Source organism: Oryctolagus cuniculus, chromosome 14 (genome assembly GCF_964237555.1).
Source record: "Oryctolagus cuniculus chromosome 14, mOryCun1.1, whole genome shotgun sequence".
In the NCBI taxonomy this organism is placed as follows: domain Eukaryota; kingdom Metazoa; phylum Chordata; class Mammalia; order Lagomorpha; family Leporidae; genus Oryctolagus; species Oryctolagus cuniculus.
In genome coordinates this window covers 49,712,496-49,737,360 of record NC_091445.1, presented here as the reverse complement: position 1 = coordinate 49,737,360, position 24,865 = coordinate 49,712,496, and the positions used below count along the sequence as shown (strand labels likewise).

The window sequence follows — 24,865 nt, the reverse complement described above, 5'->3', positions numbered from 1 at the left end:
TTACATATAGGCATCTATATGTTAATATTTCGTTTTCTGATCCTTCTCTTTTCCCAAGTAGCTAAATGAAAGTATTCTGTGTTTTCAAAGAAAGATTATTTTAATTTATACTAGATTGGCAGCACCTTAATAGTAGTTGTAAAGATGCATGCTTTGAAGAAAGAATCACATAAAGTTTTCACAGTATTTCATGAACACCCAAATGTTTCATATACTTGGAAATAATTATCATTAACACCATCATAATCATCAACTTAATTTAAAGATAATAAAATTTTTGTCAGTATTATGACATGCAAATATAATATAATCTAAATTTATGTTGTCATATTTTATATTTTATTTTAAACTTGCAACTGTTTATGGGTATACTATAATAATCAACTGCTTAGAAGCATTTTAAATCAATCTAATTGCTCCATCAAAATTATATATATAAAACATTAATTCCAGGTTTGATATATAGAGTGTAGGGAGAAGTCTCATCCCATGTGAAAGACAGCCCATCTCTATGCCAACCGAATGGTTGCCATGTCCATAAATGAATGAAGCTCCATAAAGTTCTTGAGGACATTGACCCATTATAAAGTATCTGGAATTGATTTGTTATTGATATCATCCAGTTTGTTTAGGAAAATTAATCTAGTTTATGTGTATTTTTAATATGTAAATAAACTATTTGATTTTATCTATTCTTTATGCTATATAAATAATGACTACCATTAACAGAAATAGATAAAAAATCTACCAAAGTATAGTTGGTAACATGAGTTATGTTAATTTACCAAAAGTTATTAAACATTTTGTAAAATACCATCACATTTCATGCAACCACATGAAGTAAGGCCTATCAATAGCATACACTTCACATGAAAAAATTACATTGATAAAGGCTAAACTTGTTATCATTGAACCAATTCTGTTTTTAAATAATACCCTATAACTAGTGGAAATTTTAATAATACGGATTTTTTTTAAATCATTCTCCACGTTTATCAACATACCTTTCCTAATTGCAGCACTAATTTCAAAATATACCCATTATTCTCATTTGATGCTAAATGGATCTGTAGCGGAACATAATAATGGAGTTAATTATGTCACATGTGAACTTTTTTTAAAGATTTATTTATTTATTTGAAATTCAGAGTTATACAGAGTCATAGAGAGAGAGAGAGTTTTTCCATCTGCTGGTTCATTCCCTAGATGGCTGCAATGGCTGGAGCTGCACCAATCTGAAGCCAGGAACCAGGAGTTTCCTCCACATCTCCCACGTGGGTGCAGGGACCCAAGTACTTGGGCCATCTTCCACTGCTTTCCCAGGCCTTAGCAGAAAGCTGGATCGGAAGTGGAGCAGCCGGGTCTCGAACCGGTGCCCATATGGGATGCCGGTGCTTCAGACCAGGGCATTAACCCTCTGTGCCACAACACAGGCCCCCAACGTTTCTTAAGTCTTATTTGTTTTAATGAATTTTAACTCAGCAGCATCTTGAAGACTTATTAGAATCAGTCATGTGATAAAATTTTATATGCATTCTTTAAGCATTACAGATAGAGGTCTAAAAGAATATTATGAAACTTCATTTCTATTAAAAATATGTTCAACATGTAAACTAATGAACAGAGAAGGTATAGTAGCAAAAGTGTGGTCTTTAGATTTTCATAATTCATAGTTTGCATCCTAAATTCTCATTCTTCTTGCTGGGTATCTATGGGAAATATCCTTGAACAATTAGAGTTTACCCAATGTGTAAATTAATTAATATTTATATTGAATAAATTAAAAATGTACATTTTGTTACTTTTAATAGATAATTTCTAGGTTTTAGGAAATGACAGGGATATGGATGATAACTCAATAGAATGTGACAAAATTTGGCATGGGATTTTGGCAAAGATAGTATGTTAAAACTACCTCCTTTACGATATTGCAGTTACTCATTACCAAAATTTGTTTTTTCTGCTTTTTTTTAATCACCAACAGTTAATTTCAGAATATATCCTTATTTTCCATAATATCTCACACTTCTACCTTTAATCTATTTTTTTGACTTTTATTTATGAAAAACCCTCTCTTCTTTGATATCCTCTTTATTTATCATCCTTTTCAGAAGGAAGCTTCTTGGAGAAATTAGCTCTTTACTTAGTGTAGGGGTAATATATCTGCATAAAGTTAAGTGAAAATAGATCTTTGTGAAAAATAAGAATGTGACTAGGAGAGGAGGGAAGAAGGGTGGAAGTGCGGGTGGGAAGGAGAGTAGGGTGAGAAGAATCACTGTGTTCCTAAATTTTTATATATGGAATGCACCATTTGTGTACCCTAAATAAAAGGTTTCTAGCTTTAAAAAGATGGTTGAGTTATTCTACTAGAAAGACCCTGAACTCACTATAAAATATAAGCTAAATGGTGATGAGTTTCAGAGATAAGGACTAATGCATTGTGGTGCCCTGATATCTAAACTTTGATACCTCGCTTATTAGTCTTTTCATCATTTTGTAGTTGGAATTTCCAGAGGCTGGTGCCACAGCTCACTAGGCTAATCCTCCGCCTTGCGGCGCTGGCACACTGGGTTCTAGTCCTGGTCGGGGTGCCGGATTCTGTCCCTGTTGCCCCTCTTCCAGGCCAGCTCTCTGCTGTGGCCAGGGAGTGCAGTCGAGGATGGCCCAAGTCCTTGGGCCCTGCACCCCATGGGAGACCAGGATAAGTACCTGGCTCCTGCGATCGGATCAGTGCGGTGCACCGGCCGCAGCACGCCGGCTGCGGTGGCCATCCATTGGAAGGTGAACCAACGGCAAAAGGAAGACCTTTCTCTCTGTCTCTCTCTCCCTGTCCACTCTGCCTGTCAAAAATAAATAAATAAATTAATTAATTAATTAAAAAAAAGGAATTTCCAGAATTTTCCATAAAAGAAGGATCTTTTCTATTCTATTTAATATTAATTTTTAAAATATGTAAATACTATTTATTGTGGTATCAATAACTGACCAAAATTTATAATTATCTCTTCTCTTTTTATGTTTTCAACAGGTAATCCATTATTAACCAGCAAAGTCAACATAGTGATTAATGTCCTAGATGTCAATGAATTTCCCCCAGAAATATCTGTCCCATATGAGACAGCTGTATGTGAAAATGCCAAACCAGGACAGGTAACTTATCAATATCATTAATTAATAGTGTATCAAGATATATTATACGTTTTATTTTAAATTACAAGTCTAGACATGAATATACATACATATATTTCTTTTTCTGGATCAGACAGCTTCCCAAGAGAATCATAACACTTACTAACCCTTTGTGATATAATGGTAGGCCTATGGATATGGAAGGAATATCATGCACAGTAATGTTTTGGTTGCTTAGGAAACATCCCTGCGCTAATTAAAGACCTTTGATTGTGGAGTCTGTTTTTTTCAACTTTCTGTGCATTTTTCAAAGTATTTTTCAGTACATACCCAATAAGCAACACTTCTGAGTACATTTCTTTTCTAGCATATTTTTTGCTTTTCTAATATACTTTCACAAAGGTTGCAAAAAATTTCTAAACTCATGGACAAAGTAAAGCTTCCTTTTCGTTTGTCTTGAGGAAAAGATCTGGGTTATTCAGAATATCTGAAATGCATTGTCTTTATCAATTAGTATGTCTCTGGAAGAATGTTCTCTTGGGTGCAATTTATAAGGGAAGAAAGTATACGTAAAAGATGTTGTCAATGTCTGAAGTTATTAGAGATCAAACTGATTTTCTTACCCGTGGACAAAGTCATGAGGAATCTGTTAGGTAGATTCTTGGGGGCCCTGTTCTAAAAAACAAAACAAAACAACAAGAAAAGAAACTGTTGGACTTTGGGTATTCTACTCAGTAATGATTATGTAGAAAGCATAATTCTAAAACAACCTTTTTTTTTTTTTTTAAAGATTTATTTATTAGGCTGGCACCGCGGCTCACTAGGCTAATCCTCTTCCTAGCGGAGCCGGCACACCGGGTTCTAGTCCCGGTAGGGGTGCTGGATTCTGTCCCGGTTGCCCCTCTTCCAGGCCAGCTCTCTGCTATGGCCCGGGAGTGCAGTGGAGGATGGCCCAAGTGCTTGGGCCCTGCACCCCATGGGAGACCAGGAGAAGCACCTGGCTCCTGCCTTCAGATCAGCACGGTATGTTGGCCACAGCGCGCCGGCCACGGCGGCCATTGGAGGGTGAACCAACGGCAAAGGAAGACCTTTCTCTCTGTCTCTCTCACTCACTGTCCTCTCTGCTTGTCCAAAAAAAAAAAAAAAAAAAAAAAAAAAAAAGATTTATTTATTTATTTGAAAGGCAAAGTCACAGAGAGGTAGAGGCGGCAGAGAGACAGAGATCTTGTATCCGCTGGTTCACTCCCCAGATGGCTGCAATAACTGGAGCTGTGGCGATCCGAAGCCAGGAGCCAGGAGCTTCCTCTGGGTCTCCCACGTGGGTGTGGGGCCTAGGACTTGAGCCATCTTCTACTGTTTTCCCAGGCCATAGCAGAGAGCTGGATTGAAAGTAGAGCAGCCAGGACTCAAATGGGATGCTAGCACCCCAGGCAATGGTTTTCCCCTCTATGCCACAGCGCTGGACCCCTAAAATAGCCTTTTCATTTTCAAATAATAGATTATGAGAGAATTTGGTGCCCTTTTAGCCCTAGCCATTGTTGCTCTAATTTAATGCTTAGGAACTTTCTTCATTCATTTTATACACAAACCTCTATCTATCTATCAATCGATTGATCCAGCTATCTCATATATCTACCTACATACTAATTTATCATTTATCTACTCTGTTTGTGTATAACCATCTGAAAAGGTAAATCAAAGTCATAGAAACAAATTTTAACTATGGTGTCCAAAAGTAACAGATAAGGGGCTGGCCGTGTGGTGTAGCTGGTAAAGCCGCCACCTGCAGTGCCAGCATCCTATATGGGTGCCAGTTCGAGTCCCGGCCGCTCCAGCTCTCTGCTGTGGCCTGGGAAAGCAGTGGAAGATGGCCCGAGTCCTTGGGCCCCCGTACCAGCGTGGGAGACCTGGAAGAAGCTCCTGGCTCCTGGCTTCGGATCAGTGCAGCTCTGGCCATTGCTGCCAGTTGAGAGTGAACCAAAGGATGAAAGACCTCTCTCTCTCTCTCTCTCTCTCTCTCTCTCACTTTTGCTCTCTCGCTCTCTGCTTCTGCTCTCCGTAACTTTGTGTTTCAAATAAATAAATAATTCTTTAAAAAGTAATAGATAAATCTCAGGATTAATATAATGAATCTAATGTCACATGATGCTTGCTTCACACACTGGGAATAGGATACTCTACTAACTAAAAGGTCTTCCTATGGAAAATCCAAATTTGTGTAAGAGCGTGATCACCTGTTTTTTTTATTCTGCTTCTCCTTACCTTAAAATGCTTGAGAAGAACTTTTTTGAAAAGAAAAGTTTATTTCAGTTGACAGATTCGAGATTAGAGTTAAGAATCAGGCATAGTCTGGTGCCTGTGGAGCTTGATCATGGTAGGTGTGGAGGTATTATCACATTGTAGGATAGGAAGCAGAGATAGAGAACCCAGGTTCAACTTGAACACTAATAACAACAATCAACTCTCTCAGGAGGACCAATATGTGAAGGCAAGGCACCCCCAATCATCCTGAACAGCTCCCCCTGGAACCACCTCCTGGATGCCAAAATTACACCAGGTCCTCACCTTGTCAACCATTAAGACATCTGAGTTTTAATATTTTTATGAGTTTGGGGGAGACAAGTGCCACTGGCTGACATACTTCCTTCATTCTCTCCCTTACACTCTTCCCCAAATTATGTATGATGTACAGATATTAGGCATGTTAATGTAAACATGCCTCAAAGCCATTCTGACTTGCTTACCTATGTAGTGAATTATAAAATTTCACAGTTCTTTTCTCACAGTTTATCTTGTGTTTAAAATTTTAAGGGCTTCTTTTTGAAATACCAGCATTTTAAAGACAAGATATACAACAACTTGGGGAACAATTTAGAAAAAGTTTAAAATAGGGATAATAGTGCTTACTGTTTTAAAAACTGTGAAAACACAATTTTGTTACCATACAATGGGGGAAAATAAACATAACAACAAAAGCAGATCTACATTTCTTATATTCTCTCTTTCTCATCATTTTATTTATTTATGAAAATAAAGCTCATTCTCCCAAATATAACCACTAAAATTTTGCTCTTGCAAGGGTTTTTAGATAATCAAATTTTTTTGTTTACAGTAAGCATTTTCATTTTTAGGTTATAAAGCACTTATTTCATCTAATTTAAAATGCAAGTGAGTCAATTTTAATTTCATTTTGCTTATTAGTGAGAATTCTCAGTGCTGGTAAGCTTTTTAGTTATGCAAATATTGGATTGGAATTAGCCTATGTCCTGTAATTGCTCCTGATGTTGTTACCTATAGATGCGCTGAGATTTATTTATGTGTATAAATAATTGGGCCACTGATATTGATTCAAAAATGTCATTTCTGTCTCCTTGCATGCTTCATTAAATAAACTGATTTACCTGGTGTGTAAAGTCCTCCTTGAAACTGATGAGTAACTTCAAGTTTAATCTCAACTTTGTTTCAGATAATTCAGATAGTCAGTGCTGCAGACCGAGATCTTTCACCTGCTGGGCAGCAGTTCTCCTTTAGATTATCACCTGAGGCTGCCATCAAACCAAATTTTACAGTCCGTGACTTCAGAAGTAAGTATAACCATGTAAAGATTTGTCTCTTATCATATATCTTCATCAAAGAGCACAGAGAAGGAAATCAATGCTTTTCCTAAAAGCACTCAATTTTGTGAAAATAAAAATTCACATTCAAAAAGCCCAAAATTCTAAAGCAATGCTAAAATATTTAATCTATATAGACTGTATCTAATGAGGCAGGTAACTTCCATTAAAAAATGTGAACAGTCTTAATGGGCCAAACTAATTACAGGATCTCTAGGAAACTGAATGTCTTCCCTTTACAAATGTATCATTTGTCTCACACCCATATTAATTGCTCATATAAATAGGTACCTGTATAATAACTTTTATTTGAATAGTACAGTCCAGAACAAGTTAAGAATGTGAACATTGTAATCAGACTGACACAGACTTGGCGTTACTACTCCATACTACCTAAACTGTAGAATCTAAACATCTAATAAAATTATATGTACATGAAACCTTTAACAAATGTCTAAAATATATTACTGTCAATATAAATTTAGTTTCTACTTCTGCATCCTTGTTATAGTTACTGGCCTATTAACAATACTACTTTCATCACTACCACTGCTACTGATGATATTATTACATATTAGCATACTACAACCTTCACAAAAATTATAAAGGACACTAGAGTAGAAATAAAGAGTTTTATCAATATATGAAGAGGTATGTGTTGACAATTGTGTCTTAAATTAAAACTATTCTAAATGGAAAATACTTTTCAATCACCTAACCTAACATTATAGCTCATCCTAGCCTACCACAAACATGATCCAGATGCTTATGTCACCCCAGTTTGTCAACATTGTCTAATAAAAAGCCTATTTGATAATGACAATGTCAAATATCTTATGAAATTTAATGAATAGTTGTATGAGTTTTTGTATCATTGTAAAATTTTTTAAAAATCACAAATTGGACCATCATAAATCAGGGACTATTCTGATGTTATTAGTTTTGAGACTATAAGCATTTTATCTTCTCTAGGTTTTCATGTTTTTTAAAATAAAGACTAAAATACTCAGCTTTATAATTTTGTGTAATGAGAAGCTGATTTTTCATTAATTATGCTATTATAAGAACAAGTGAGTAAATCATGCTGTGATGGTAATGATGGTGACAATTGACCTGAGTCAAAGATGTTTTGGGAAAACTTAGCTTGCTGTCAATAATTATGGGGGAAAAAATCATAGCCCTTACATTTTCTCACCAATGTGAGTTGAATATGATTTGTTGAAATAAAAAATGTGAGAAGTGGCTAAAAATGAAACAGTGCCCCAGATTTGAGGTGCATTATGAAGTGACTATGTGTTTTTTCATGAAATACTAGAATACTTTTAAGAATGGGCAACATTAACAATTTTAAATCTTATACAGGATTGTATAAGAGAACTTGGACCATGTGATATCACTATCTATAAGCCATTTAAAAGGATAATAATTTTAATACAGTGATTTTATGACTTCACACGGTTTCAGCACGTGTATAGATGTTCAGATTTGCATTTCATGAACAGCAGTTTGGAAGCTGTGTGAAAAAGACACAAGAGGGACATAAGACCAGATCAGGTACCATGGCCATGGTGAGTCTCAGATTGGAAGCAATCACTGTGAGCTTGAAGATAAGTAGATGAAGATAGAATGATAGGGCTTGATATTAGATTCTCCAGATTTGATATGCGACTTCCTGATCATAAGCTTAGGCAAATAGGAAGGTGGTTTTACCAACCATTAAAAATCAGCACTGTTTTCTACCATTAATCTTTGCTGCAGGATCTATATCAAAATAATCTTGAGACTATGAACTTGATATTTTGCCTCATAGAAGAGTGTTTTCTCAATGGCTGAATTTGTGCTTGATGCAAAATTTCACTTGTCATTTACTGTGTTCCCTGTTTTAACATAAAATATATTTGTAAGTGCAAGTTTGTGTGAGGGTGAGTGTGTGTGTGTGTGCACGCATGCATGTGTGTGTGTGTAAAGAAAGAAATTTAAGAATGGAAATGAGATCTAAATTTTCTTTATTCTAATTATGAATACACAAAAAATTGGATAAGGTCAGTTCTCAATACATATTAACTTGAAAGTAAGCATTAAAATGAGACTGGTTTGCCTTTTGACATCAATTGAGTTTCATAATATCAAATTCCATCTTTCTCTATGTGAAAACAGAGCAGACCTTCTATTTCTATTAGCCATTATGATCCTGAATATGGATTTTAAACCTGACTGTTCCTTTCATCCAGCTTCAAATAGTTAACCATCGATTCTTGAAGATCTTAACAGTACTTCAGCTAGTCTCAGTTTCTTAATCCCTGCAGGCATTACAGGTATATGGCCTTGCCAGCTCTCATTGGGAATATTGGAGTAGACATCTGGCATCTTGGTGTTTTGTTTTTCAATTTTAAAAACTCCATCCTGATATAATAACAAATTAATGTTATCATAGAAAAATCATAATTACATTATATAAAGCATTTTCATCAGTAATTTTTATTGCATTGCGTGTAGAAAAGCTTCCTAAATTTTGTTTTTTAAGAGTCTACCAATAGAAGAATGGGATATGATTGAAATAGTAGCATGTTTCTGTCGGAGCTGTTGTATTGTAATGAGTAATATGCTTTTCTAATTTTTTATCAATTTGCAAATGTGTAGAGTCAATGGCTATCATAACTACACATTGATATATTTCTAGAAGAAGCAAAGATATTCTGGAAATTACTTTAATAAAGCAAAAATGAAACTGTATAATAAATGAAGTTACATTTCAATTTTTGTTTTTGTGTTTAGAAACAAAATAACACTTTCAATAGAATATTAATTGTATTTATGTAAAGTATTTTGAATAATTTGTATTGCCTTATAAATTTTAAATGTAGATTAATAAGAATTATAATGAGGTGCTTTGTAGTGAAATTAAATGTAGATTAATTATAGCAAATTAGTTATAATTCATAGCTTTTTAAAGTTTTAATGTCTTGTCATTTTAACACATTTTAATTTCCTTTTATGCATATGTACTAATATTTACATATTATGACTCACACAGAGATATATACACATTTATTTATGAATCAAAGTTTAATATGAGGTTTTCAATTGATTTTTAATGTTTTTAAAATATAAGTTCTTATGTAATCTATTTTACAAATTTATATTTTGGAATTCACAAAAGTACTTTTTTTCTCAGTGAAATTTTCATGTCAGGAAAGAAATCATTCAACAAAATATGTTTCTTGTCTTGTAAATCATTCTATATTCTTTCTGAATAGAGAATTTAATTCTTACAGCAGACAAAATAAATGTTTTTCTTTCCCTAAATATTATTTTGATTACATTTTTACAGATTTCATGTTGATTAAAGAAAAAATTAAAATAGGGATGTGTGTTTTGGGATTCAAGATGAGCTTCCTACTGTTTAGGTGATATCAATTTGAAGACCTGAAATGAAGCTCAGAGTAACCCTGTTATCACAATCTCATGTTTTGCAGACAACACAGCTGGAATTGAAACCCGAAGAAATGGATACAGCCGCAGACAGCAAGAGTTGTATTTCCTCCCTGTTGTAATTGAAGACAGCAGTTATCCCATTCAGAGCAGCACAAACACAATGACTATTCGAGTTTGTAGATGTGACTCAGATGGTACCATCTTATCCTGCAACGTGGAAGCAATTTTTCTACCCGTAGGACTTAGCACTGGGGCTTTGATTGCAATTCTACTCTGTATTGTTATACTATTAGGTTAGTTTCTAGATTAATAACATTCTTTGTCTCTCTTCCTCCCTTCCTATTCTCTTTCTCAGACCCTTATATCTGTCTCTAGTCTGTCAATCTCCGTCCTCAATTTACCATATAAATCTATTTTTCTTCAATGAGATGTCATATCTTCATCTAAGATAGCCTATATTATGTTTTATTAGTTTTGATTGCATTTCATACCTCACAGACATACAAGGGTACTTCAAAATGCTGGTGGAAAATGGAATTAAAAGATAAATTTATTTCAGTGCAAAAATTTAACATCTATGCATAATATTTTCCTAATATATATGTTCATAATGCACATTTCCACATGTTTTTGGAGACTCTTTATGTATTAGGAATACATAAATAATATCAACCAAAATACTAGAGGGTTTTCAAGTAATAACAGTTTATAGCCCTTGTCACAGTGAAATTCTCTGTAATGAATAATCACTAACAATAATAGTTGCTCAATTATCTTTATATCCTAGTAATTCCTGCTACCTAAAGAGAATGGAAGCAAAGAGAAAAGACAGGAGAGAAACAGAATCTAAAGGGGCCCAGAAATTTATTCTTATTCTGTTATAGTTCCAGCCAGAAGCAATTCTTCTTCTATTTTCTCCCACATCTCCTAACATCAAAATTCTAACCATTCACCTAGAATAGAAAAAAAAAATGACCGATATGTCTAGAAGCATTGCAACAGAAAGAGATTGAAGCATATGTATTTCGTAGCGTCTTGGTGAGAAGGAAGATAAATCTACGTTGGGCTTTCCCTCTTCCATCACCTCCTCTGCTCATCTTCTTCATCTCATTTATTTATTCATTGCCAGGAACACACAAGTAATGAGATTTTCTGTTCTGTCAATCATTCCTTTCAAATCATACTGCAATAGACATAAAATTGGACACTGTGAAATCAGTTTATATGTGCACATTTACTATTTAACCAGAAAATATCTAGATAAATGGAGATGCATACATTTTTTCTAGGATAATAATCAAGATTTTATTTTTTTAGAGTTTTATTTGTTTATTTGAAGGACAGAGTGATAGAAACAGACGGAGTAAGAGAGATCTTCTATCTGCAGTTTCACTGAAGTCCAGAACCTAGAACTCCATTTGGCTGTCATCTGTAGATTCCAAAATGCTTTAGCAGGAAACTGGATCAGAAGTGTAGATGGGACACAATCCTAGGCTTTCTATTTTGAGATACAGGTATCCCAAGAGGTAGCTTAACCCCCTGCACCACAACTCCCTCCTTGAAATGAAAAATTGAAAAAAAAATGTATGTATGTAATTTATAAAGGATTTATAAAGGAAGTTGTTATGTAACAGTTCATTGAGAACATTCCATGAACCAGAAACTCATGCTGGATTAGAGGGTGAGATTGTCGCCTCATTTTCATGATGTAGATAGGAGTATTGATTCTGCATGAAACTTTGGTGTATAGAACAAACAATTCATTATGTTTTTATCGGTTATAATAGATTGCACCTGGTATCTGTTTGTGTTTAATATATAAACCTTAGAAAAGCACATTCAAAATAACATTCTCAAATATGACATTGAGCATGAACAGTTAAATGTTTGAAACAAGTGCTTCTCTATCGTATTTTCTCTTCTCTAACAGCTCAATCCCGGAATACTTCCATACAAACCTAGCAAGACTTGCTCTGTTCTAAATGTTCTCCCTTGGCCTCTTTGCTTCTCCCATTGTGCAGCAAATAACTTTTTCCAGTCATCACTACCACACATTGTCATCTGTCTGCCACTCATTCATTCAAATACTTCCTGAAAGTCCAAACTGCATTGGCACAATGTGGACATTGTGAATCTGCTGTGAATAGAAACATTTTCTTGCCATGAGACCTGCATAAAGCTCCATCTATTCTTTGTCCCTTTGCTCAATCTCAGGCTCCTTTTGGTCTTTGAACTTGTTCTCAGCCATTTTTAATCCCTTCTTGGAGTGACAACAAACTTGGGAATTTGGTGGTGCTCAGTTATCTTTTAGGTGGCCCTTAGACATATCAAACTAATGCATTTCTCAGCCTTGACAATGCTGCAATCACATATCTCCCCTGCTTTGTATCAGACCCACAATCTCTTGTATGCTGGCTGTGTGATCCAAGAAGTCTCTTCAGTTCTGGGAATCCTGGAAACCTCAACGGAGTGATGGGTGCTCAACATCTCTCTAAGACCCATCCTACAACATACTTCCCAGGTCTCCTTCCTCCACCCTGTTGTTCTAATTTTGGAAAAAGTAGAAATAAATGGAAGTTCATGTACATTAATTCTTTTCAAATTTCTAAATTTACACCAGGGCTCTTCCAGATTCTGCTGTGGTCATTCAAACACTGTAGCAGTCATCTGATGGCTGTTACTATGCAGGATAGGGAGTCTATCTCCAGCAAATCTGAGCTTTGACTTCACTGTTGCTATCTTCGCCCACCAGCCCCTAGAAGAAACAAATACCATGCTCTGATAGACAACTTTTAAAAAAAGATCTGTTTATGAGTCAACCAGGAGGAGACATTTCATTAATGAAGGTACAACAATTGGCTATTTCAAAATATTACTTTCTTTTGTGGAGGTAACCCAGACTGTAGGGATTTGATTTCAAAAATATTCCAATATTGCTGAAAACAGAATTAAAATAGAGGTTTAAGTTGATACAATACTTAAGAAATCAAGCTTTTCAATTCTATATTATCCTTCCTTCTTCCTCCCTCCCTCCCTTCCTCTTTCTCTCTTTCTTATTTGTTGCTTTAAGAAATCACTGTGATAGTAAATATTGTAATAGTTCATTAGAAATACAAATTTCTAATTCATAATCAAGAAAGTTATAATTAAGAAGTTGGCTGTGAATGATGTCTAAGTTATATGATATAGTTAATATTCAAACCTTGTTACACCCACTCTTTCAGCACTCTATTATTTAAATATTGTCATTTTTCCCACTTTAGTAACAGATCACCTGACCTTAACACATTTAAATATAATGCTACAATTATTTGATTTTAAAAATTTTGGTATGGATTTTGTCAGTTATAATTTCCAAAAAATATAAGCATATATTTCTACTGATTATGGTATCCTTACTTTGAAAAATAGTAGGAGTTTAATAAAACTCAGCAAGCTCTGATGAATTGCAATTAAGAAGCTATGAACTGGCACATTCAGTGTCTAGTCTCAAATTGCAATGTTTTTGTCTTGCTTTAGCCATAGTTGTGCTGTACGTAGCGCTGAGAAGGCAGAAGAAGAAAGACACCCTGATGACCTCGAAAGAAGACATCAGAGACAATGTCATCCACTACGATGATGAGGGAGGTGGGGAAGAGGACACCCAGGCCTTCGACATCGGGGCTCTGAGGAACCCTAAAGTGATTGAAGAGAACAAAATTCGCAGGGATATAAAACCAGACACTTTCTGTTTACCTCGGCAGAGACCGCCAGTGGAAGACAACACAGACATAAGGGATTTCATTAATCAAAGGCTGCAGGAAAACGATGTGGACCCAGCTGCCCCACCCTATGACTCCTTGGCCACATACGCCTACGAAGGCAGTGGATCGGTGGCCGAGTCCCTCAGCTCCATAGACTCGCTCACTACCGAGGCCGACCAGGACTACGACTATCTCACAGGCTGGGGGCCGCGCTTCAAAGTTTTGGCAGACATGTTTGGTGAAGAAGAGAGTTATAACCCTGATAAAGTCACCTAGAGGAGACGCGAAGGCTGCAACACGGCGGAACAGAGGAGTTTTAAAAAAGGAAAGAAGACCCAAAAGAAATTTCACACACACACACACACACACACACACACACACCGCCCCAAGATGCTTTACAGGATCTTATTCCTTTGACTATCTGATTTCTAGCAAGTTGCTCTATTCATCATATTTGTCAGGTTTTTTTTTGTTTGTTTGTTTGTTTTTTCTGCCTACATGAGATAAATCCTATAACATGTACTTGCTTTGTTTGGTTCTATTATTTCAGAAACACACTGAGAGAAGCTCAGGCCTATACATACACTTTTCTGACATGACAACCAGAACGGAGCTCACCATGTGGCATCACGGTGGAAGAGTGTTAGATTTTTCTTAATTCCACTAAAGTGCCTATTGAAACTCTTACCATTTCAAGTGGTGTACGCTACACTCTGCCGTGGTGGCTGGCCGGATTCAGCATAAAGAAGAACAAAACAAAGACAGCGTCTTCGCGTGAACGAGCAATAGCAGCACGCTGACTCTTCCCATTCCTTCCAGAAAACAAGAAGACAACTTTCCGAACTCCATCTTCTTACAATTCAAAGGCTTTTCCTTCTTTTTTAAACTGTGTACCTAAACGTACTTGTTTTTCCTACCCTTTCAGAAAGCAGAAATAAATGTGATCATATCAAATTCAATATGTAAGTCATGAATTCTAAAAGCAATGTTTGATCTTAGCATTACTTCATCCTAAAAGTGTTCATTAAACATTACTTTTTATCCAAAAAATTAAGGAAATAGGAAAAAAAATCCCTCTTTCTAAAGAGAAGCCTCAGGACACAAATGCCACATTAAAATAAATATTGGTTTTGTTTAACACTGTATTGTTGTGTGGGAAATTGGTTTTAAAAATCACCAGACCATTTAAGCTTTCAGTCATAAATAAAATTGCAAGTTGTGCCTCTGTGCAAATTTCTGGGGGGAACAAATTGCCATTTACTTTAAACAGGGGAAGAAAAATATTGTTCCAAAGCTTCTCAGAGTGTTTTCCAATTGAGTTAATCCTTGATGAGGAATGGAAACAAAATGCATATCAAGAAATGTCATGAATTTATAACATGTCTAAAATATTTATTATATGTAATGAAAACAGTAAAAATCAGGGAATACAGAAAATCCAAAGCAATGACTAAATCATAAAATGTACAAAAGTGCGAAATCAGGCAACTTACTGACTTAACTAACATGGGTTCCAGCTCTGTGAACATAATTGTTCTATGAGAAGTCAAAGTTCTTCATTTTCTCATCTACAACAATCCTAATAAATGCATCTCCTCTGTAAAGACCTTTTTATTAGATGCAAATTTCTTTGGAATCATAGATCCCATGAGTATTTAAGTAAACCAGTCACATATATTACTTTTATGTAGATTGTGCACTATCTAGAAACACAAAATAAATGTGGACTAAATAGCAAGTAATATATTTCTCAATATCATGTAACTACTAAATACTTGATACTATGTATCAAGTAACTACTAAAACATTGATACTATGTATAGGAATAAAATCAGAGTTGTTAGGTCCGCCCTGAAGATACAGTCAATATCTAGGCATACTTATGAAATATTGATCCATGTATGCATATGTAATATCTGTAAGATTGCAAAGGAAGATGAATACATGGGAAAACAGGTAAAAGCATCGATGACAATGGCAAATTATTTTCATCTCTATTCTCTCACAAACACTTGTTTTAAAATTGTCTGACTAAAGATAATGCTGCGGCAATGGGGCCATATGAATCTGCATCTCTCATCCCTTTCTTTGCCACCTTCCAATTGCATACTCTTCTGCCTATCAAGAATGGCTGCTGAACTTGTTTTCCTCCACTATAGCCCCAGTTTTACCTTTGATTCATCCCTTGCAATTGCATTGCAATATTCATGGAGTGCAATCATTTGCAGCAAAACACACTTTGGAAGACATGTCATTTTTTTAAAAAATTAATTATGTCATAACCATACTGGAGAGAAAATTTTAGGCAACTTCTGGGTTTGTCCAAGCAACATGATGCACAATGAAAGGAGGTACTCCTCCAAGACCAATGCTATAGACAAGAGGATTCTCGTTGGGAACTATTATATTTTGCATTTTGCAAAGAATCTATCTCTGTCTGCAGTCATGCAACAGCAGTAGTAGTGTTGGCATTAAAGAAAAAAAGAAACACTGGGGAGGGACAAGTCATTTCAAGCACATGACAGCAAAACTATGAAACTGACAAATATTTTACCAAATGTGCACATCTTCAGTATCTGTCTTTATCTTTGCAATATCATTCCAGTGCTAAGGCTTCAGTATCAAAGAACTACAGACTGTGTCTTCTAAAACAGAAATTTATTTCCTCACAATTCTGCAGGCTAAAAGGTGAAGATCAAGGTGTCAGTAGCTTTGGCTTCTTCTGAGAGCTTTGTCACAGTTTTACCTCTGAGCTTAAGTTCCATGTCACTTACAGACACTTACAAGGACACCAGTGCTACTGGATTAGTGCCTATGCATCGGGCCTCTGTAAGCTTAATTATTTCTTTAAAGGCTTTGTCTTTGAGCACAGTCACATTTTGAGGTACATGTGTGTTAGGAGGAGACACATTCAGCTCACAACAACCACATAGATGTTGGCAGCATTTTTTCCCAAGAAAACATTTCATGCACAACATTCAAGCGAGAAAATAAATATGCAGAAAAAAAAAACTCAAATGGAAACAATTTCAGGTAAATGGAGAACCAGAGGAGTGATAACATTAAAATAATTTTTTGGTGCTTGTAAATAGGAAGTGTGATGGATATCTTCTATGACAAGCACTGGGCCTAGTTCTTAATACTTGTATTATTGTGGGATTCTTTTTTATTGATAATAACACATTTCCCGGCCTTCATTCAACCATTGAGCAATACAAAAAGTGTTTATGATTTGTGAGAGAATTTTTACTATTAATAATTACATCATACTTTTGTTACTGCCTTGCATGTTTACCTTTATAAAGTATATATTAAATGTAATTTATGTATCCTATTTACACATTTTAAAAATATCACCTTTAATTGTATTCATTGAAGTAGCAGACCAACACCTAAGAGTGGAACAATGTGATTGTATCCTAGGAATAATCTGAAATTTCTTTTGTACCAAATTTTGTGTCTGATGAGAAACGTCATATTGGGAAACTTCATGCACAGTCCCCCAGCGTTCTATTCCTTATGGTAAAATTAATTTGTTGCACTTAGTATTGATTAAATTTCCTCCAAGATTTCTTGATTCGTAAATTCTAGTTATAATCATATGTAGTCCATCAAATAATTTACATAAAATTATTGCATAAAACATGATATTGCGTAAGTTCAGAGATCTTTAAAACCTAAGGTAAACAGCAAATCTTTGAGTTATGGATTTGCTTGATCATACTCTAAAACTAACCACTTTTACCATATGAAATAAACCTTGCAATCATTACTTAAGTGCAGATATCAAAATTATTCAGCAAAGTCAAATGGAAGAGAGAGGGAAGGAAGTGACAAAATAATTACAGCCCAGATCTTGAGTTGCAGACTTTCACCAAGTGATACAAAGTTCAGAAGAGCTGTGCTATTCTCTGTAGAAATCCCTGGAAACATTCCAACACCGATCTCATAAAAATTGGGATTCAGCCTCAATTCACTTCCTCAGAAAAGAAGAATATGAGATTGCACCCTTGTGGCTTGGAACTCCCTTCCCCCTCACCTAATGCACAGTTTTAGAGGGTAAATGATTCATTTGCAATTATTTTTCCTCAATATTTTGAAGATACCTTTCTGTGATATGCTAGTATTTAACCCAGATAGAGACACAGAAGAATGGGTGTGTCTCTCCTTCCTCTCTGTGTGATGCGATTTTTGCACACATTTTTTCTTATCCTCATTGTTATAAGATTTCACAAAATGGATCTTTGATCATTCTTAGTGGTTCCTTCCTACATGGAGCTTCGGAATTTTCAGTTCTCAGAGGGTTCCTTGTACTAAATTTATGATTGTTTCCTACCCTGAATTTTTCTGTTCTCTGTGAGCTTTAAAAAAAAATTATTGGCCGGCGCCGTGGCTCAGTGGGCTAATCCTCTGCCTGCTGCGCCGGCACCCCAGTTTCTAGTCCCAGTCGGGGCACCGGATTCTGTCCTGGTTCCTCCTCTTCCAGTCCAGCTCTCTGCTGTGGCCCGGGAGTGCAGTGGAGGATGACCCAAGTGCTTGGGCCCCGCACCCGCATGGGAGACCAGGAGAAAGCACCTGGTTCCTGGCTTCAGATCAGTGTGGTGCGCAGGCCTCAGCGTGCCGGCCCCAGTGGCCGTTGGGTGGTGAACCAACGGAAAAGGAAGGTCTTTCTCACTGTCCACTCTGCCTGTTAAAAAAAAAAAGATTTATTTATTTATTTGAGAGTCAGAGTTACACACAAAGAGGAGGGGTAGAGAGAAAGATGGAGAAGTCTTCCATCCCAGGCTCACTCCCCAGTTGGCCCCTCCGAAGCCAGGAGACAGGAGCTTCTTCCAGATCTCCCCCACGAGTACAGGGGCCCAAGGACTTGGGCCATCTTCCATTGCTTTCCCAGGCCATAGCAGTGTGTCGGATTGGAAGTGGAGCAGCTGAGACTTGAAAGCACCCATATGGGATGCTGGCACTGCAGGCAGCGGCTTTACTCGCTATGCCACAAAGCTGGCCCCCTATCATATTTTTAATTTGAGGGTTTTTTGATGCTCTGGATTCAAGTTAATTGTATTTTCATCCTTTCTTTTGAAAAGATTTAATTATTTAATTTAATTTAATTTAATTTAATTTATTCGTGAGGCAGAGTGACAGACAAAGAGAAGGAGAGACAGATATTCCATCTACTGGTCATTCCCCAGATGGCCACTAGGCCACAAGGCCAATCCAAAACCAGGAGCCAGGAGCTACTTTTATGTCTCCCACATGGTTGCAGGGGCCAAAGCACCTGGGCCATCTTGCACTGCTTTCCCAGGCTATCAGCAGAGAGCTGGATCAGAAGAGAAGCAGCTGGGACACGAACTAGAGTCTTTAAGAAGCTTAGCTTACTCTGCTACAGTGCTGATCCCAAGATTTAATTATTTATTTGAGAAACAGAGTTACAGAGAAATAAGGAGAGAGAGAGGGAGAGAGAGAGAGAGAGAGAGAATCTTCCGTCTGCTACTTCAATCCCAAAATGGCCACAATAGCTGTGGATGAGCAAGGCTGAAGCTAGGTGCCTGGAGCTCCATCCAGGTCTCCAACCTATTTGACAGGGTTCTGAGTAATTGGACCATCTTCTACTGCCTTCCCAGGCAGAGTAGCAGGGAACTGGATCAGAAGTGGAGCAGCAGGGACTCAACTCAGCACTCATATGGGATACCACTATTGCAGGCAGCTTAACCTGGAACACTACTACACCAGCCCCTAATTGTATATTCTTAACTAGGATTTTCTGCCTTGTGTTTTATTCTATTTCCATAAGTCTTTCTTGACTTTCTCAGAGGATGCTATTTAGGCTGCTTTTTAAAAATTTGATAATCCTAGTTTTTTCTTGCATCATGTGCTTCAAACACAGTACAAAAAATGGGAATACCCATTTTAACTTGCTCTATTTCAGCCTCATCTCTCCTCATTCCAGCTTTTTACTACACTGAGTGTGTTCAAGTCCTGACATATACATTAGGAGAGAGGACAAATTCTCTACCAAGCTGCAGCAGTCATCTCTAATCTGAACCTTGTCGGCCCTGTTCCATCCATCTCTATTCATTTACCCTAAATACTTGTTGGCTAATGGTCCATTTGCCAAACTCTTTATTGTTGTGAACACACAAGCACACAAATACAGGCATGTGCATTTATCTATAATAGAGACATAATAGGTAGAAATTACTATTACAATGTACTTTCTTATTCTTAAATTATACTATCATTGTAACTTCATCCCAGGATGAAAGAGACATGAAGATGTTCATGCAATTAGTTATAATGTCTGAAACCCTTGAGAAAAAGCTCATAATTGTTCCTTTCATATCCACCGTTATAAAACAATAACATGTATACCTACACATATATTTCAGTATTTATAAGTCCAACTTTCATTGTGGATTTCCACTGATTCCTTTACTCAGGTTTTTATTTGTTTGTATGTCTTCATTTTCAAAACAATCAGTCTAGTTTACTAAGCTTCTCAATTTCCTAAACTTTATCAGGACTTTGATCATGTGTTGTCTTATTGTAGTACTTTTTTAAGATTTATTTTTTATTTGAAAATCAATGTTACACAGAGAGAGAAGGAAAGGCAAAGAGAGTGAGAGGTCTCCCATCCACTGGTTCACTCCTCAGTTGGCCAAAATTGCCAGAGCTGCGCCAGTCCAAACCCAGGAGCAAGGAGCTTTCTCTGGATCTCCCATGCGGGTGCAGGGGCCCAAGGACTTGGAACATCTTCCACTGCCTGCCCAGGCCATAGCAGAGCTGGATCAAAAGTAGAGTAGCCTGGACTTGAACTGGCGCACATATGGAATGCTGGCACTGTAGGAGGCAGCTTGTCTCACTTTTAAATTAAAGAAATAGGAAATAAGCATGGACAAACAACTGAGGAAAATTTTTTAAAAATGCAAAACTAACAAAGAGTGATGGCCGGTACTGTGGCACAGCTGGTTAACGCCCTGACCTGAAGCGCCAGCATCCCATATGGGTGACAGTTCGAGTCCCGGCTGCTCCTTTTCCAATCCAGCTCTGCTATGGCCTGGGAAAGCAGTAGAAGATGGTCCAAATCCTTGGGCCCCTGCACACACGTGGGAGACCCCGAAGAAACTCCTGGCTCCTGGGCTTCGGATTGGTGCAGCTCCGGCCCTTGTAGCCATATGGGGAATGGGCCAGCGGATGGAAGACCTCTCTCTCTGTCTACCTCTCTCTGTAACTCTGTCTTTCAAATAAATAAAATCAATCTTTAAAATAATAAAATAAAAGAGCGAATGCTTTTACTTGAAGAACTAAGCAGCTCTAATCTGAACTTCCATTCTGGGATTCTTTCTATTGGTTTTCAAATTTCTACGCTATTATTTGAGACAAATGAAATCAGCATAAAACTTGGAGAATTCTGGGTCATCTTATCATACATTATTTTGTATCATAATAAAGAAGAAATACTTTGAATATTATCAGTTTCATTGTGAACATCCCACATGAAAATCAAAAGTTTGCAAGAGACAGTAGGTTTCCACACTGTTGTGAAACTCTACGGTTGAATAAATTCATTTCTATATTACCATGAATCAATATATTTAAAATTATATCCCATTACATCTCTATATTTATATTTACCAGTTTATTTTTAGTAACACTGTTATGCAACCTTTTACTGTCAATATTTTTATTTGTACCCAAGAAAGCAACAGAGGGGGCCATGGTGACTATGATATTAGCTCTGAGAGTATTAAGTGAAAAATATCAGAAAATTACAGAAGCAAATAAATATAGAGTTTCTGACAGCCATAAGAGATGGATTCCTTTCTCTTTTAAAAATATTTATTTTTTTTATTTCATATGAAATGCAAAGACAGAGAAAGAGAAAGATTGATGGAGAGACAGAGAAAGTTCTTCCATCTGTTGGTTCATTAAATGCCCACAATAGCTATGGTTGGGCTAGGAACATGGAACTCAATCCAGGATCCCACATGAGTGTTAGGGACCCTAATATCTGAGACATCATCTGCTGCTTCCCATAATGCACATTAGTAGGAAGCTGGATTGAAAGAGGAGCTGGGACTTGAACTACACACTCTCATCAGAGAGGCAGTTGTCTCCAAGAGCCAACTCTAACTGTTGTGCAACACACTTACCCAAGGTGGGGCCTTTTCTGTCAGTTATGGCCAAGGGTTATTTTAAGGTGGCTTTGGGTATCTGTTTTAAACATGCACATTGATCTTCTCAGTACTACTCTGGCCTTAACTTCCCTGAACTTTTCACTCCTGTGATGTCTGATCTTCCTCCTTTCAGCTTTATATGAGTGCAGCCATACTTTACCATCAATTGAAACATCTCCAAATACAACTTACTTGTATCTTTGCCAATCCATTATCCACTCAATGTGGATATATCCACATTGATACCAATATATCAACACTGAAAATTACCTAAGACAATAAATAACTCTTCTTCTCGCCTCTTCTTTGCTGGCATTTTAAAAAATGTGATAGTGATAGTAGGAATAGCTACTATCACTGAGTATACACTGCACAACACTTTTGCTCTAAGCATTTAATGATTTCAACAAGCTGATGAGTCATATTATTCTTTCCTTTAATGTGTATGTGAATAAATTGGGTTTAGATCTGTAAAGTCACATGTCTTTTAAACACAATAAGGAAACAGCAGAGCCAGGACTCTAACAGAATTTTAGTGTGCACACTCCAGCCCTTTCTGCAAGAAATACAGTACATTTCACTCTTCCCCATCATTCACTTATAACTCAATGTTTAACAACCTGAAATCAGCCTCTTTTTAAGTTCACTACTAACTTCATAACTGAATAAACTTAGTGATGTTCTCTTTCATCTTTTTATGATCTCCATATTATCAAGCACATCATCATGTCTCATCTGCAAATTTCTGTTTTCTCTTCTTGGTTCAGTCTTTTTTGTTCTTCCTTTTTTAAGGCATTAATACCCCTCACACAGACCACATAAATAACCTCACAAACTTGTCTCTTCTCTTCTCATTTCTGGCTTAACATCATTGACATTTTGAAATTTATTGTTAAAGAAAGTTTCTTACCTCAGCAAATATTCAAAGAATTTTAAAATTTGTATTCATGTACTGTCAATTTTACAAAATAAATGAGTTGTATTTGCATGCATTTACCTTCAAAGTATACACCAGACTAATCCATTGGCTTCAAACTCATTAGATCCAGGCTGGCACCTTAGCTCACTAGGCTAATCCTCCACCTGTGGAGCCAGCACTCCAGGTTCTAGTCCTGGTTGGGGTGCTGGTTCTGTCCCGGTTATCCCTCTTCTAATCCAGCTCTCTGCTGTGGCCCGGGAGTGCAGTGGAGGATGGCCCAAGTGCTTGGGCCCTGCATCTGCATGGGAGACCAGGAGGAAGCACCTGGCTCCTGGTTTCAGATTGGCACCGCGTACTGGCCCTAGTGGCCATTTGTGGGGTGAGCCAATGGAAGGAAGACCTTTCTTTCTGTCTCTCTCACTGTCTAACGTGTAACTCTGCCTGAAAAAAAAAAAAAACTCAGTAGATCAAGTCTACACCACATTCTTTTCTGAGTTTAATATTTCTGTAGTTCTTTCATTCTGGGTCTTCTGGGTCTCTCTCACTCAGCCACTACAATTTAAATTTGACCTATTATTCAAGCTCTATTTCTAATGTCATATTCCTGATCCTAATTTTCATTACTTTCATCAGCTCTCCAAGGTCATCAATAGTTTATGGAAACAATGATTTAGGACTTGTGTGCCTCACACTCTGTTTCTCATATTAGCATCATATCATATTCATAGTCTTATGATACATTTTTATAATAAAATCAATTATTTACACTTTTGAAATCAATTAAAAGTCATGCTTAATTCAGATTTCGAAACTCTTACCTAATGTACATTTATTTTTCTAGGATACCAGCCACTATCAGAAAAGACATGTAGTCATTAGATCTCCTTAGCTTTGTCATGGCAGTGAAATTTATCACATTTTACTTTCTTTAAAATGTCATTAATGATCTTGAGGATTACTGGTCAAGTATTTTGTAGAATGTCATTCAATTATTATTTGACTGACTTTTTACCGACCATGATTAGATTGGATATCTTTGTTTTAGGGAGGAAGACAACAGAGGCAATGCCTTAATCCTTGACATCATATGTGAGGGGTATGATATTTAATTACTTATCACTGTTGATGTTAAACATTAATCAGCTGCTGCAATAGTTTATCAAGTTCCTTCATTGCAGATTATGCATTTATCTTCAATCCTACTCTATTCTTTGGAATAACTTTGGAATATGAACTCTATAATTTGCAAGAAAGTTACTTTGCTCACCATATCATCATCTTACTTTTTTACAGGTTCGTGGCATGCTTTCTTTTTCTTGGTCCCATTTCTAGAATCAGTCATTTCTACAAAAAACATTGTTTCTTTTTGCTGCAAAATTATTCCATAAACCAAGATATGGATGCTTGGTGTGCTATTTGCCATTAAGCTGTTTGTGTTTAGGATGACACAAATGGACATGTAAGGAAATATACGTGCATATACCAAGCCATGTATTCATAATTTGTGTTTATTCCTGTTTCTGTGGAAGCATCTGTACATACATGAAGCTATATATGAATTAACATTGATGTCTCCAACTGTAAGGCATTTTAATTGGATCATTGCACATAGTAGTCTATTATATAGCTTCAACTCTAACACTGAGAAACCTAACTACCATATTGGCCATTTATTTACTTAATTGTTCAATTTTAGTATTTTAGAATTGTTAACCAATGTCCTGATATAAAAAATAAAATAACTTTACCGATTAAAAATATTTCACTAATAACTTTAACGACTCCATTCATTTACAAAGTTACTTATATCGCATCATATTTTTTTAACTTTTATTTAGTAGATACAAATTT

At 36.3% G+C, this 24,865-nt stretch overlaps 1 protein-coding gene across 7 annotated transcripts in view; it reads left to right on the top strand.

Annotated features, from left to right (window-relative positions):
- CDH12 (cadherin 12) overlaps nucleotides 1–14,875 on the top strand; it is a 1,101,741-nt gene extending 1,086,866 nt beyond the window's left edge. For all 7 annotated transcript variants that reach the window (XM_017344661.3, XM_051853848.2, XM_051853852.2 and 4 more), the window contains 4 exons: nucleotides 3,029–3,150; nucleotides 6,596–6,713; nucleotides 10,220–10,471; nucleotides 13,698–14,875. In XM_017344661.3, coding sequence (XP_017200150.1) covers nucleotides 3,029–3,150; nucleotides 6,596–6,713; nucleotides 10,220–10,471; nucleotides 13,698–14,197 — 992 coding nt within the window. In that variant the 3' untranslated portion in view covers nucleotides 14,198–14,875. The remainder of the gene's footprint in view (nucleotides 1–3,028; nucleotides 3,151–6,595; nucleotides 6,714–10,219; nucleotides 10,472–13,697) is intronic.
- Nucleotides 14,876–24,865: the final 9,990 nt, after the last annotated feature.